The following is a 14,542-nucleotide window of genomic DNA, read 5'->3' as shown; positions in this document are numbered from 1 at the left end:
GAAAAGTTTTATGTATTCCTCACAAATGGCAGTGGGTAAGTAGTGTCTATAAAGCAAACAATTCTGATCGATATTTAAAAGGCATAAAAACGAAACAAATCGATCTCCGTGATCTTGATTACGCTTGGTGATAATCTCGAGAGTGAAACATCATGGAAAAACTTAACATAGACAAACCGTGTGCTTGTTCATTACATCACTCTCACGGTCTATCTTCTATCTGGATTTTCCTATGATTCTTTAGAAATGTGGCCGAGGTTTGTATGAAAGCTTACAATTTGACGCTGAGAACGTTAATTTAAAAATTTTCGCGACTTGTGAGTGCAGGCACCTTATCATAATAACCAAAGTGCAAGAAACGATTTCAAATACATTTTACACGTAAAAGATATCATTGCCACGCTCTCTAGTCATCAGGTCTGCATATTAAAATTGTTTCCCAAGAAAAACGAGGACGGTCTGGCGTAGTTAGCGATAAGAAACAGGTTACCGTCGCGTTCTGTTTTCGGCATCTGAGTCAAGGCACATTGACCTCTTGGCATCCTTTCTGACCTCCAGAGAATCGGAGCCAACGGAGTGGTACGTGAAGCCAAATAATTAATTTGACGTCTAATGAAAGTCGAAGTAAGCCGTCATTGAATTTTTGTATTCACTGCCTGTCTAGCAAGCCACGTTGTTTCTTTAAACACGCACGGTGTGATATATTTTTTTACAGCTTAATGGTGATAATTTCTGAATCATACTGTGATTTGAAAAACTTTTCCAGTAGATCTCAGAAAGCAAAAAAATTTTGATGCGTGGCCTCTACTTTTCAATGTCCTGTTGATTCTACATGCACAGCTCGTGCGTACTAAACATACTTTCAAGTGAGCTGTTATGTCATATTAAGGGTTCAAGAACAGCAAAGAGCGCCAACAGTTTACTAGTACTATAACAAAAGAGTGCATGTCCCATATTTCATGAGACACTGTGTTCTGGTTTGGAGAAATATTAATCTGAAGAAAAACCGCAGGATCAAAGTTCCAGATAGATTTTGCTTGTAAAAATTTGTGAATGTTAAGCACTTGGCGCTCGTTTGCTTACTTTCTTCATACAGCTACTGAACAGCGTCTCGTAACGAACGCTGATAAACAACTCTTTTCTAGTTCCAGTGGGTAAACAGCAATAAGTGCAATATCAAAAAATGTGCATTTTCTTAAATTTCTCCCTAAATTCAAACAGAAAAATAAAGTAAAAAATATTTTTCATTTAAATTCGAAATTGAGCATGTTTCTGGGAATCCCTTTCATGTTCATTCATATTTCACACTGTTACCGGTGTGATACCTAGAGACACACAACTCCGAGCTACGGTGAGTAAACTTTCTGTGCCAACTTACCAATTCTCCTCTATGACACCGGTTGCTTCGTTTATAACCTGATGCTCCGCGACAGAATATCCGAAGTAGGAGTCAATGGCACCTCGCTTGATGATTGGAATACGCGTTTCTAAATTGAACGTCGCGCAGCAGACGACGCAACACGCTGTCAAAACAATCCTCAGATAAACACATGCACCAGGCTTCATGTTGATACGGTGGTGATAACGCTCGCGTGCATCCACCCGCGCAAACCGCCTACCCACAACCGACCCTTCCCGCCGCTGAACTCCAACTGCGTGTTGCTCGGGCTGTTAGGAGTTCCTGCGGCAGCCGGTAGAGCGCGCTGTAGTCGAATCAAAGCGCTTAAGTTGTGAGAATATAACACTCTTCAAGAATGGCCAAAGCACATCGGGCAGTACAACACTGTAACAGCACTGTTGTAACAGTTTCTTTCAGAAAAGTGAGATAGTAGCAGCTGCTTTAGCTGGAATTTGGTTATTCTGTTACAAATAAAGCACTTAAGGTAAGTCGTAAAACTTCTCGTCTTTACTTTACTATGTGTATTCGTCGATAAGAAGTTAATCTTGTTATGTCAACTGTCTCCTAAAACATGTCGAAGCATATTCAAAGTTGTAGTGAGGTACTCAGTGTTGAAAAACTATTCTCAAAATGTTGGTCTACTACCTTATCTCACTTGCATGAAATTCTAGGAAGGACGTGAATTATAATTCCATCTGAGACTGACTCGGAAATATGATCGCGCAGCCTCATTAACGCTTGATAATTAAAAAAAAAAACTGTTCGTCTATTCTGGATGAATTTTAGTATGCATGCGGTGGGCGAGCGGTTCTAGGCGCTCCAGTCCGGAATCGCAGTGCTGCTACGGTAGCAGGTTCGAATCCTGCCTCTGGCATGGATTTGGGTGATGTCCTTAGGTAGTCATAAGTCTAGGGGACTGATGACCTCAGATGTTGAGTTCCATAGTGCTCAGAGCCATTTTTTAGTATGCGTGCGCGTAAATCATTGTCTTCCGCCTCAGAATATGCAACAGAAATTAGCGTAAGGCGTTGTGCCCCTGACTGACTGATGGATTGCAAAGACTGTCTAGAAAAGAAGATTCAGCGATATCAACTCTGTCGAAGATGAGAAATGCATGGAATACGGGTGTATGCAATTTTCGGTGAAGCTCGTAATGATCGATCGTCTAGACCAGTGGTTCCCAAGAGGTGGTCCGCGGACCCCCAGGGGTCCGCGAGCTATGCCATAGGGGTCCGCAAGATACTATTACAATAAAAAATATATTTCGTATGATAACAGAGTTTTTGTTTTGGCCGCTCAATATTTTTTCAATAATGATTATGCCAATGTTTTTTCTAAGTATCAAAAATAAATGACGTATAAAAAGACTCTTAATTTGGCATTTTTAGGTACTTGATACTGTGATATGACAAGGTACCAATCATGCTCGAAGAGGGGGTCCTCTAGAAAATTTTGTTGGGAACCCCTGGTCTAGAGTCCTCTAGATTTGATGGGTAGCGGTAGCAGCAGTAGTATTTTATTTTGTTCATCTGTGGATCTGTCTTACTCGAATACTGGATATATCATGGCGTTACATAATTAATATATACAGGTATTTGAAAACTCAACAGGTGCAGTTTGACAAGACTGGAACAAGCAGTGTTCAACGAACAAAAACGCAGAGAATCAAAGTTTCGTATTTCAAGAATCCTATGGTAGGTACTGGGAGATGAAGAGACTTGCACGGGATAGAGTAGCGAGGAGAGCTGCATCAAACCAGTCTCAGGACTGAAGACCACAACAACAACAATGGTAAAACTCGGTCTTATCTAAGCATTGTCGACTCCAGCTGGTGACTGGAAAAACAACACTGGACTACAAGCCTTTTTGGCACGTTTCTACAGCTGTATCTAGAGCGATGGCGAATATGATGTAGGTGTAGCTTCTAAGCAGCTTCAACTGATGCAACGACAATGTGTCAACTGCAAATTTTCCGACAAGTCCCCTAGTCCTGAATCGATATAAGGCTAGGGTTGCCATCCGACCTGACATATCAGGACCGTCACCATTATGGATCTTCTGGCCCTGACATCCCGACAAGACCCAGTTTTGTCCCGATTTTGCGAAATATTGTTATGAGCTTGGCTCGAGTACTGAAGTAACGCCATCTGTTAGCGCAACATGTAAATGCAGTCTTAGTTGCTTTATTTATGTCAACAAGTTTATGTTCACAAGGTCATCTCACAGATGACGTTTCATGTTGCGTATCCTGTATCGACGATGCAAGCACCTTCTAGATCTAGCACCTTCATTCTAGAAAATACCAGACTTCTCCAGTTGTACAGGGTTGGAACTAACCAAGGAACAGTTAACTTGATTTCGGAATTTGAGGACGGAAGAATTGTTTTCTGTACGATAGCAGTTGATTACTTAGAGAAACAGGCTATTTAATTTAATAAATATCAAGTATTTGATTGGATATGCTATCTAAAACCACAGACTGGTTGATGATTGAAAACACTATTATATACCTGACTCAAAATGGTGTGAAATTTCAGGCGACAATTGTTTTCAGGAATATATGTATCTGAAGAGCTTTTCAGAAACTAAGCATGACTCGGACGAATGTAAATCTAAATGCTCTGTGGAGGAAAGGTGGATTTACTTCCAAACGGAAACCGAAAATCCTGAACGCAAATACCAACTGCAAAAATTATGCGAGTATCTGTTCACTATTCCCGTACACAACTTCACAATGGAACGAATATTTTCTCTGATACCGTCTCAGTGCACTGAAGAAAGAAATCGACTGCTGCCAGGGACTGAGGAATCAGTCTTACAGTGCCAGTTTAAATAGAACCTGAATTGCGCGGGATCAATATGTGGAAGGGTAAAAAGACTTGCTATAAAAGTTGAACTCTTCTGAAAAATGTGGTGTACCAACTACTTCTGCAGCAACAAATTCCATGTAATTATATTCAAAATGAAAAAATAATTATATTAAATCAATTTTTTGCTTAATTTCAACATCCCCATCTCACAGTGTCCCGACAAGGTCGCAGCTAGTCATGGCAACCCTATATAAGGCGTACATGTCGGAAGGCTTTGGCTGGTAGGCAGTGTTACTGGCACCTAGCTGACAGTTCTGTATGAGAGAGCCATTGTTGTCTGCTGAGTTATTTATTCGTACTTCACTTTTATTTCCTAGTGTTTGTGTTCCCCGTGATAAGTGTACGTAATGGCTGTAGATTCAAGATGCCTGCACTGCGCGAAGCTTGCGTGGCTTCTCTCCCCCACCCCCCTCCACCCCCGACCGCTTCATGCTGGCCACATACTCCGTGGCGATTCAGTGTCCCCGTTGTTGTTGTTGTTGTGGTCTTTAGTCCTGAGACTGGTTGGATGCAGCTCTCCATGCTACTTACTCTATCCTGTGCAAGCTTCTGCATCTCCCAGTACCTGCTGCAACATACATCCTTCTGAATCTGCTTAGTGTATTCACCTCTTGGTCTCCCTCTAAGATTTTTATCCTCCACGCTGCCCTCCAATACTAAATTGGTGATCCCTTGAAGCCCCCTACCAACCAATCCCTTCTTCTAGTCAAGATGTGCCACAAACTTCTCTTCTCCCCAATTCTATTCATTACCTCCTCATTAGTTATGTGATCTTCCCATCTAACCTTGCTTCTTCCGCTTCCCACAAAGCCCCCCCCCCCCCCCCCGAAACTGCATCAGGGAAACTTATAAGTACCACCCTGTACATATCTTTTATGAATGACATATTTTCTTTACGGCAAAGCAGTGATCCCTGAGACAGCAGTGGGTGTTTCTGATGGTTTTATATGATTGCTATACCTTGTCCATAAACTTGCAAGCAATTCAAGAACCACTACAACTACCGTCTCTTCTACATCAACATCCTACCGGCAAAGGCGTGAATAAACAGCGTCATGTAAACAAATTTGATGTCTTGCTTAATAATACTATGCGTATCATTTCGGGAGCAATAAGATCTACTCCCGCTATCTGGTTGTATGTTCTGAGTCACACATCACCCCCAAATCTGCCAAAGAAGGAAGTCTGGATCAGGGAATACAACAAGGTCCTAGCAAACCCTAGACTAACGGTGCATTCTGACATAACTAATCTCAGAATCAACAGAATTCGTTCAAGGCATTCTCTTCTTGCACTTGCAAACAGTCTCGCCGGAGTTAACATCACCAATTCTTGCAGGAGAAAATGACTCCAGAATGTCCCAGCAACATGCCAGTTATTATCGTGTATTAATGAGACAGCGCCCGCGTTTGATCAACCCCGAGAGGTATGTTCAACTGTCAATCGACAAAGAACAGAACATGGACGACATGCAGGTTCACTTTTTAAACGGGAAAATTTGTCCTCGCCAGTATACGACTACGGCTCACCGAGGCAGACCACCCATCACATCATGGAAGAATGCAGTGGCAGAGCATGTAGGCAGGGGTTATGACGAATCCCTGATGGCAACCCCAATCTTTGTCAAATACATACAAGAAATAGCTTAGCGCCCGATGCTTCGTTCGCATAGACTGTGCGGTCTGCAAAGATTTTTTTTTGTTTTCTTTAACACAGTTTTATGTCAAATATAACATGCAACACTTTCTAAACTTATCACCCTACTTACGGCCATATAAGCATGGTCTTTTCCGATGCACTTCTGATCGCAAAGCGATACTGGTAGCAGGCGGTAGAGGTTTTCCTTAATCATGGCTTTTGCGCTCTTGTGGTGATATTTCAATAGAAACTTTCATCCCCTAACACATTTTCTTTATCTCTGACCGAGAAGTGAAATATCAGTTTTCATAGATTTAGCTTTAACAATTTTTCTATATAACGAAATATTTTCTTAAAAATTTCGTCCTCTATGTCCCCGTTGTTGTTGTTGTTGTTGTTGTCTTCAGTCCAGAGACTGGTTGGATGCAGCTCTCCATGATACTCTATCCTGTGCAAGCTTCTTCTCCCAGTACCTGCTGCAACCTACATTCTTCTGGATCTGCTTAGTGTATTCACCTCTTGGTCTCCCTCTACGATTTTTATCCCCCACGCTGCCCTCCAATACTAAATTGGTGATCCCTTGAAGCCCCCTACCAACCGATCCCTTCTTCTAGTCAAGATGTGCCACAAACTTCTCCCCAATTCTATTCAATATCTCCTCATTAGTTATGTGATCTTCCCATCTAAGCTTCAGCATTCTTTTGTAGCACCACATTTCGGAAGCTTCTATTCTCTTCTTGTCTAAACTATTTATCGCCCACGTCTCACTTCCATACATGGCTACACTCCATACAAATACTTTCAGAAACGACTTCCTGACACTTAAATCTATACTCGATGTTAACAAATTTATCTTCTTCAGAAACGCTTTCCTTGCCGTTGCCAGTCTACGTTTTATATCCTCTCTACTTCGACCATCACCAATTATTTTGCTCCCCAAATAGCAAAACTCATTTACTCCTTTAAGTGTCTCATTTCCTAATCTAATTCCCTCAGCATACCAGGTTCATTTCGACTACATTCCATTATCCTCGTTTTGCTTTTGTTGATGTTCATTTTATATCCTCCTTTCAAGACACTGGCCATTCCGTTCAACTGCTCTTCCAGGTCCTTTTCTGTTTCTGACAGAATTACAATGACATCAGCCAAACTCAAAAGTTTTTGTTTCTTCTCCATGGATTTCAATTCCTACTCCCAATTTTTCTTTTGTTTCCTTTACTGCTTGTTCGATATACGGACTGAATAAAATCGAGGATAGACTACAACCCTGTCTCACTCCCTTGCCAACCACTGCTTCCCTTTCATGCACCTCGACTCTTAGAACTGCCATCTGGTTTCTACACAAATTGTAAATAGCCTTTCACTTCCATACATGGCTACACTCCATACAAATACTTTCAGAAACGACTTTAAGTGTCTCATTTCCTAATCTAATTCCCTCAGCATACCAGGTTTATTTCGACCCCTGCCATATTCAGAATTTGAAAGAGAGTATTCCAGTCAACATTGTCAAAAGCTTTCTCTAAGTCTACAAATGCTAGAAACGTAGTTCTGCCTTTCCGCGTCCGCAGCTCGTGGTCGTGCGGTAGCGTTCTCGCTTCCCACGCCCGGGTTCCCGGGTTCGATTCCCGGCGGGGTCAGGGATTTTCTCGGCCTCGTGATGACTGGGTGTTGTGTGATGTCCTTAGATTAGTTAGGTTTAAGTAGTTCTAAGTTCTAGGGGACTGATGACCATAGATGTTAAGTCCCATAGTGCTCAGAGCCATTTGAACCTTCTTAGACGACACTTATAATATAATATCAACACCGTCTCCAAATCTGAATTTCCTGTTCTCAGCGGTTTGGGCCGAGCGATGACGAGTCAGTCAGTGAGGACATTGCGATTTATATACATAGATTAAATGTGTTTACCAACAACGTAATGTAATTCAACATTCAACTGTATTTAGGTGCCATAGGCTAAATAATAAATAAACTCAGCAAGCCACTTTTTCGTGTGTGGTAGCGGATATTTTGTGTACCTCTGTCATTTCTCACTTTACTAACACACTTGCGAACTGTGCGCGGACAGAACGATTGCTGGTAAGCTTCCATGTAAGCTCGACTCTCTCTGATTTCACCTTCAGGATCCCTCCGCGGGATGTAGGTAGGCAGAAGCATATAGACGTTCCAATAACATCAATGTGACCGCCACCTTTGTTCGACGTCAGCCTGCAATATCCATTCACAGAGGGAGCTGGCAGCACTGGCAGTGGAGGGTATACAGGGTGCGGAACATAAATCCGGACATATGAAACTTTTTTTTTAGAAGCAAATTTATTAGAACAAAATACAAATAAAAATGAAAATCATTTTACATGTAAGTAGTGGTATCTTTAAAGACCCCCCCATGAACCATGGACCTTGCCGTTGGTGGGGAGGCTTGCGTGCCTCAGCGATACAGATGGCCGTATCGTAGGTGCAACCACAACGGAGGGGTATCTGTTGAGAGGCCAGCAGCCTTTTCAGTAGTTGCAGGGGCAACAGTGTGGATGATTGACTGACCTGGCCTTGTAACATTAACCAAAACGGCCTTGCTGTGCTGGTACTGCGAACGGCTGAAAGCAAGGGGAAACTACAGTCGTAATTTTTCCCGAGGGCATGCAGCTTTACTGTATGGTTATATGATGATGGCGTCCTCTTGGGTAAAATATTCCGGAGGTAAAATAGTCCCCCATTCGTATCTCCGGGCGGGGACTACTCAAGAGGACGTCGTTATCAGGAGAAAGAAAACTGGCGTTCTACGGATCGGAGCGTGGAATGTCAGATCCCTTAATCGGGCAGGTAGGTTAGAAAATTTAAAAAGGGAAATGGATAGGTTAAAGTTAGATATAGTGGGAATTAGTGAAGTTCGGTGGCAGGAGGAACAAGACTTTTGGTCAGGTGATTACAGGGTTATAAATGCAAAATCAAATAGGGGTAATGCAGGAGTAGGTTTAATAATGAATAAAAAATAGGAGTGCGGGTTAGCTACTACAAACAGCATAGTGAAGCCCATGCCTACTACAGTAGTACAAGTTTATATGCCAACTAGCTCTGCAGATGATGAAGAAATTGATGAAATGTATGACGAGATAAAAGAAATTATTCAGGTAGTGAAGGGAGACGAAAATTTAATAGTCATGGGTGACTGGAATTCGTCAGTAGGAAAAGGGAGAGAAGGAAACATAGTAGGTGAATATGGATTGGGGGGAAGAAATGAAAGAGGAAGCCGTCTGGTAGAATTTTGCATAGAGCATAACTTAATCATAGCTAACACTTGGTTCAAATATCATAAAAGAAGGTTGTATACCTGGAAGACTCCTGGAGATACTAAAAGGTATCAGATAGATTATATAATGGTAAGACAGAGATTTAGGAACCAGGTTTTAAATTGTAAGACATTTCCAGGGGCAGATGTGGAATCTGACCACAATCTATTGGTTATGAACTGCAGATTGAAACTGAAGAAACTGCAAAAAGGTGGGAATTTAAGGAGATGGGACCTGGATAAACTGAAAGAACCAGAGGTTGTAGAGAGTTTCAGGGAGAGCATAAGGGAACAATTGACAGGAATGGGTGAAAGAAATACAGTAGAAGAAGAATGGGTAGTTCTGAGGGATGAAGTAGTGAAGGCAGCAGAGGATCAAGTAGGTAAAAAGACGAGGGCTAATAGAAATCCTTGGGTAACAGAAGAAATATTCAAATTAATTGATGAAAGGAGAAAATATAAAAATGCAGTAAATGAAGCAGGCAAAAAGGAATACAAATGTCTCAAAAATGAGATCGACAGGAAGTGCAAAATGGCTATGCAGGGATGGCTAGAGGACAAATGTATGGATGTAGAGGCTTGTCTCACTAGGGGTAAGATAGATACTGCCTACAGGAAAAATAAAGAGACCTTTGGAGAGAAGAGAACCACTTGTATGAATATCAAAAGCTCAGATGGCAACCCAGTTCTAAGCAAAGAAGGGAAGGCAGAAAGGTGGAAAGAGTATATAGAGGGTTTATACAAGGGCGATGTACTTGAGGACAATATTATGGAAATGGAAGAGGATGTAGATGAAGATGAAATGGGAGATAAGATACTGCGTGAAGAGTTTGACAGAGCACTGAAAGACCTGAGTCGAAACAAGGCCCCGGGAGTAGACAACATTCCATTAGAACTACTGATGGCCTTGGGAGAGCCAGTCATGACAAAACTCTACCATCTGGTGAGCAAGATGTATGAGACAGGCGAAATACCCACAGACTTCAAGAAGAATATAATAATTCCAATCCCAAAGAAAACAGGTGTTGACAGATGTGAAAATTACCGAACTATCAGTTTAATAAGTCACAGCTGCAAAATACTTACGCGAATTCTTTACAGACGAATGGAAAAACTGGTAGAAGCGGACCTCGGGGAAGATCAGTTTGGATTCCGTAGAAATGTTGGAACACGTGAGGCAATACTGACCCTACGACTTATCTTAGAAAATAGATTAAGGAAAGGCAAACCTACGTTTCTAGCATTTGTAGACTTAGAGAAAGCTTTTGACAATGTTGACTGGAATACTCCCTTTCAAATTCTAAAGGTGGCAGGGGTAGAATACAGAGAGCGAAAGGCTATTTACAATTTTTACAGAAACCAGATGGCAGTTATAAGAGTCAATGGACATGAAAGGGAAGCAGTGGTTGGGAAAGCAGTGAGACAGGGTTGTAGCCTCTCCCCGATGTTATTCAATCTGTATATTGAGCAAGCAGTAAAGGAAACAAAAGAAAAATTCGGAGTAGGTATTAAAATTCATGGAGAAGAAATAAAAACTTTGAGGTTCGCCGATGACATTGTAATTCTGTCAGAGACAGCAAAGGACTTGGAAGAGCAGATGAACGGAATGGACAGTGTCTTGAAAGGAGGATATAAGATGAACATCAACAAAAGCAAAACGAGGATAATGGAATGTAGTCAAATTAAATCGGGTGATGCTGAGGGGATTAGATTAGGACATGAGACACTAATGTAGTAAAGGAGTTTTGCTATTTAGGGAGTAAAATAACTGATGATGGTCGAAGTAGAGAGGATATAAAATGTAGACTGGCAATGGAAAGGAAATCGTTTCTGAAGAAGAGAAATTTGTTAACATCGAGTATAGATTTAAGTGTCAGGAAGTCGTTTCTGAAAGTATTTGTATGGAGTGTAGCCATGTATGGAAGTGAAACATGGACGATAATCAGTTTGGACAAGAAGAGAATAGAAGCTTTCGAAATGTGGTGCTACAGAAGAATGCTGAAGATAAGGTGGGTAGATCACGTAACTAATGAGGAGGTATTGAATAGGATTGGGGAGAAGAGAATTTTGTGGCACAACTTGACTAGAAGAAGGGATCGGTTGGTAAGACATGTTTTGAGGCATCAAGGGATCACAAATTTAGCATTGGAGGGCAGCGTGGAGGGTAAAAATCGTAGAGGGAGACCAAGAGATGAATACACTAAGCAGATTCAGAAGGATGTAGGTTGCAGTAGGTACTGGGAGATGAAGAAGCTTGCACAGGATAGAGTAGCATGGAGAGCTACATCAAACCAGTCTCAGGACTGAAGACCACAATAACAACAACATCTTTAAAGAGTAACACTACTCGTTGTAATCCCCTGCAACCGCAATGACCGCCTCCAGTCTTGACCTGAAGCGATCGCACGCACTCTTTAGAATAGCGCTGTCCATATTCACGAATGCTACATCGATAGCAGTGCGTGTAAATGCGACATTAGGCTGCTTCGTCTTATTGCTAACTCTTTCGATTACACTCCAAACACAGTAGTCGAGGAGGTTCAAGTCTGGACTATTCGGGGGCCAGAACTCCTTTGACCAGAACATGTCAACATTATCCGAGAGCCAGTTTTGGACTACATGGCTCATATGAGCCTGTGCACCGTCCTGATGATAGACGTATTGTCTCCCCAACGCCACAGTTCAAAGAAGCGTGGCGGCATATCATCACCCTCACTAGACACAACACGTAGAATGTGAACCCCAGACATCTCCGAAGCATAATACCTGGCCACAATACCGTAAACAGTTGATCTCGGGTACCCAAAAAATCGAACTATTTCAGTGGGCGAACGACAAGCGCGAAGGCTTTCGATAATCGTGGCTCTTCGATTGTACTCCCCACTTGTCCATAACATCTCGGCCATTTTAGGTTCCGAATGTTTACTAGATGCCTGTGGCTTTCAACACCACCAGTCGCGATCTTCGACGGACCTACGATATAGTGGGAAACTAAAACTGAAATTTGTCCGGATTTAAGCGCGTCCGAAATATCACCGACAAGCTTTAGGGACTGTATCCTTATATCAAAACAAGAAAAAAAATGGATTCTAAAACGCATATCTTAAGAGCTATGTGCACTTGTCCAGTAGAAGAGATGTGTTTCACACCAGCAAAGAAGAACATGTGCTCATCGCTCTTAAAGTTTGCATTTTAGACCTCATGTTAACTAAACATTTCTTTCATGGTTCGATCCATACTAGCTGTTCCCAAAATATGGGAAACCAAGTCGTTGCAGTAGAAGAGATCTGTTCGACAATATCGAAGATGGACAAGTGCTCACAGCTCTTAAGGTATGCCGGCCGCAGTGGCCGAGCGGTTCTAGGCGCTTCAGTCTGGAACCGCGCGACCGCTACGCTCGCAGGTTCGAATCCTGCCTCGGGCATACATGTGTGTGATGTCCTTAGGTTAGTTAGGTTTAAGTAGTTCTAAGTTCTAGGGGACTGATGACCTCAGATGTTAACTCCCATACTGCTCATAGCCATATGAACCATTTTCTTAAGGTATGCATTTTAGAGTTCATGCTTATCGGACATTTTTTCTTGTTTTGGTGTAAGGAACCTGTTACTTAAGTTTGTCGGTGTTTTTCTTAAAAGGGGGGGGGATACATTGTATAAAGCATGTTGGGAGACGAGGGAAAACAGTTTAGTCGTTGTCGTTATGCGGATGCAAAGCGATTTACCCGACGTCCAAAACGGCATGATCATTGGCTTTCAGGCCAACGGTGGAAGCATCTCCGAAACAGCTAAGTTTGTAAACTGTTCGCGTAGCGCTGTGGTTAGAGTATACCGTGCATGGCAGAATGGAGCTATCCAAAACCGGGACCGCAGCTCGTGGTCTAGTGGCTAACGTTGCTACCTCTGGCTCACGGGGTCCCGGGTTCGATTCCCGGGCGGATTGAGAATTTTCTGTGCCCTGGGACGGAGCGTTTGTGTGTTCTCATCATTTCATCATCATTCGTTAAAGTGGTTAAATTGGACTGTGTACAGATAGGGACTTTGTACGGGCGCTGATGAACGCGCAGTTGAGTGCCCACAAAATATCATCATCATCATCATCATGCAAAACCGGCGCCGAGGCAACTGTGGAGCGCCCCAGGCCGCAGACGACAGAGGTGAACGACGGCTGCGGAGATGTGTGCGAGCGAATAGATGAGAAAGTGTTCAGCAACTGGCTACCGACAGTGTCTTCTCAACGACCGTTCATCGAACGTTGCTGCGTATGGGTCTCTGCAGCGGACGCTTGGTTTATGCACCATGCTGACTGCTGTTCATCGGCGACGAAGGCTGGAAGCTGCACGTCAGTACCTCAACTGGACGTCCAGGGAATGGCGACAGGCGGCCTTTTCAAATCAAGCACTTTTTATGCTCTATCGGACTGGAAACAGACATCTTGAACCAATCGTCGAAAGGGTCCAGGTGGAGGAGGGAGCTTTTGGTTTGGGGCAGGGCTTCCCAACCTTTTCAGCTGGCGGACCCCTTCTTCAGTCGAAAATCCATGGCGGACCCCTAGTCAGTCAAGAGCACAGTAACTTGAAATTTCAGAGCGAAACCTATGGGAACTGTAAGCTTCTAAGCTTCTTAATGCAGGTGCCATGTTCCCAATGACGCCCCCCCCCCCCCCCCCGAAGTATCAACAATAGTTTTTTTTTAATTTCAACGATCCAATTTGAATTCCCACTGTATCCAGACACTTACTAGTAGATTTACTCCCTTTGTTCAACACACTATAGCCTGATTAAAATTACTTGGTAACTGAAATTTCACACGATGGAGCTGTCTTCCTCCAAGAGCAATCAACGTCACGTCCGAACTGTTCGTTGTTGACAAGCTGCCGCTTATGGTCTGTTCACTTCCACTATTTGGCTACTGTTGTTTAAGGAGCATGCATATTTCCTAACAGTCGTGTATGTGTATGTGTGTGTGTGTGTGTGTGTGTGTGTGTGTGTGTGTGTGTGTGTGTGAGTGCAGTTTTTCGTGAAATCCGAAGAAAAATGTTCAAATGTATGTAAAGTCTTCCTTTGGTCGTCCTCCCTCCTCATTCATTTCAACTGGAAACTTCCCTTGTTGTGAAGGCGATGGAGAAACTGCAGCCTTCTTCAATGATCCTGACTTCAGCCACCGATCCACGTTAGAAGTAATAAACTGGTCAAAAATCGACTTATGAAACAGGTAGTGCACTGACCAAGCAAGTTTAACATTTAATGATGCCTGGGGCCGCATACGTGCCAGCGAGCGCTGTGATTGGTCGACAAAGCTCGCTCCGCGCATGCGTAAAAGGTTTTAGCGCATCTAGCGCCGTGAGCCA

At 42.8% G+C, this 14,542-nt stretch overlaps 1 protein-coding gene across 3 annotated transcripts in view; it reads right to left on the bottom strand.

The window, feature by feature from the left end:
• Positions 1–1,636, bottom strand: part of LOC126253283 (integrin alpha-PS1) — a 618,322-nt gene extending 616,686 nt beyond the window's left edge. For all 3 annotated transcript variants that reach the window (XM_049954507.1, XM_049954508.1, XM_049954509.1), the window contains exon 1: positions 1,379–1,636. In XM_049954507.1, coding sequence (XP_049810464.1) covers positions 1,379–1,566 — 188 coding nt within the window. In that variant the 5' untranslated portion in view covers positions 1,567–1,636. The remainder of the gene's footprint in view (positions 1–1,378) is intronic.
• Between the last annotated feature and the right edge of the window lie 12,906 nt (positions 1,637–14,542).

Source organism: Schistocerca nitens, chromosome 4 (genome assembly GCF_023898315.1).
Source record: "Schistocerca nitens isolate TAMUIC-IGC-003100 chromosome 4, iqSchNite1.1, whole genome shotgun sequence".
Classification (NCBI taxonomy): Eukaryota; Metazoa; Arthropoda; class Insecta; order Orthoptera; family Acrididae; genus Schistocerca; species Schistocerca nitens.
Note: the sequence above shows the minus strand (reverse complement) of the source record. Positions and strands in the feature narration are given on the sequence as shown.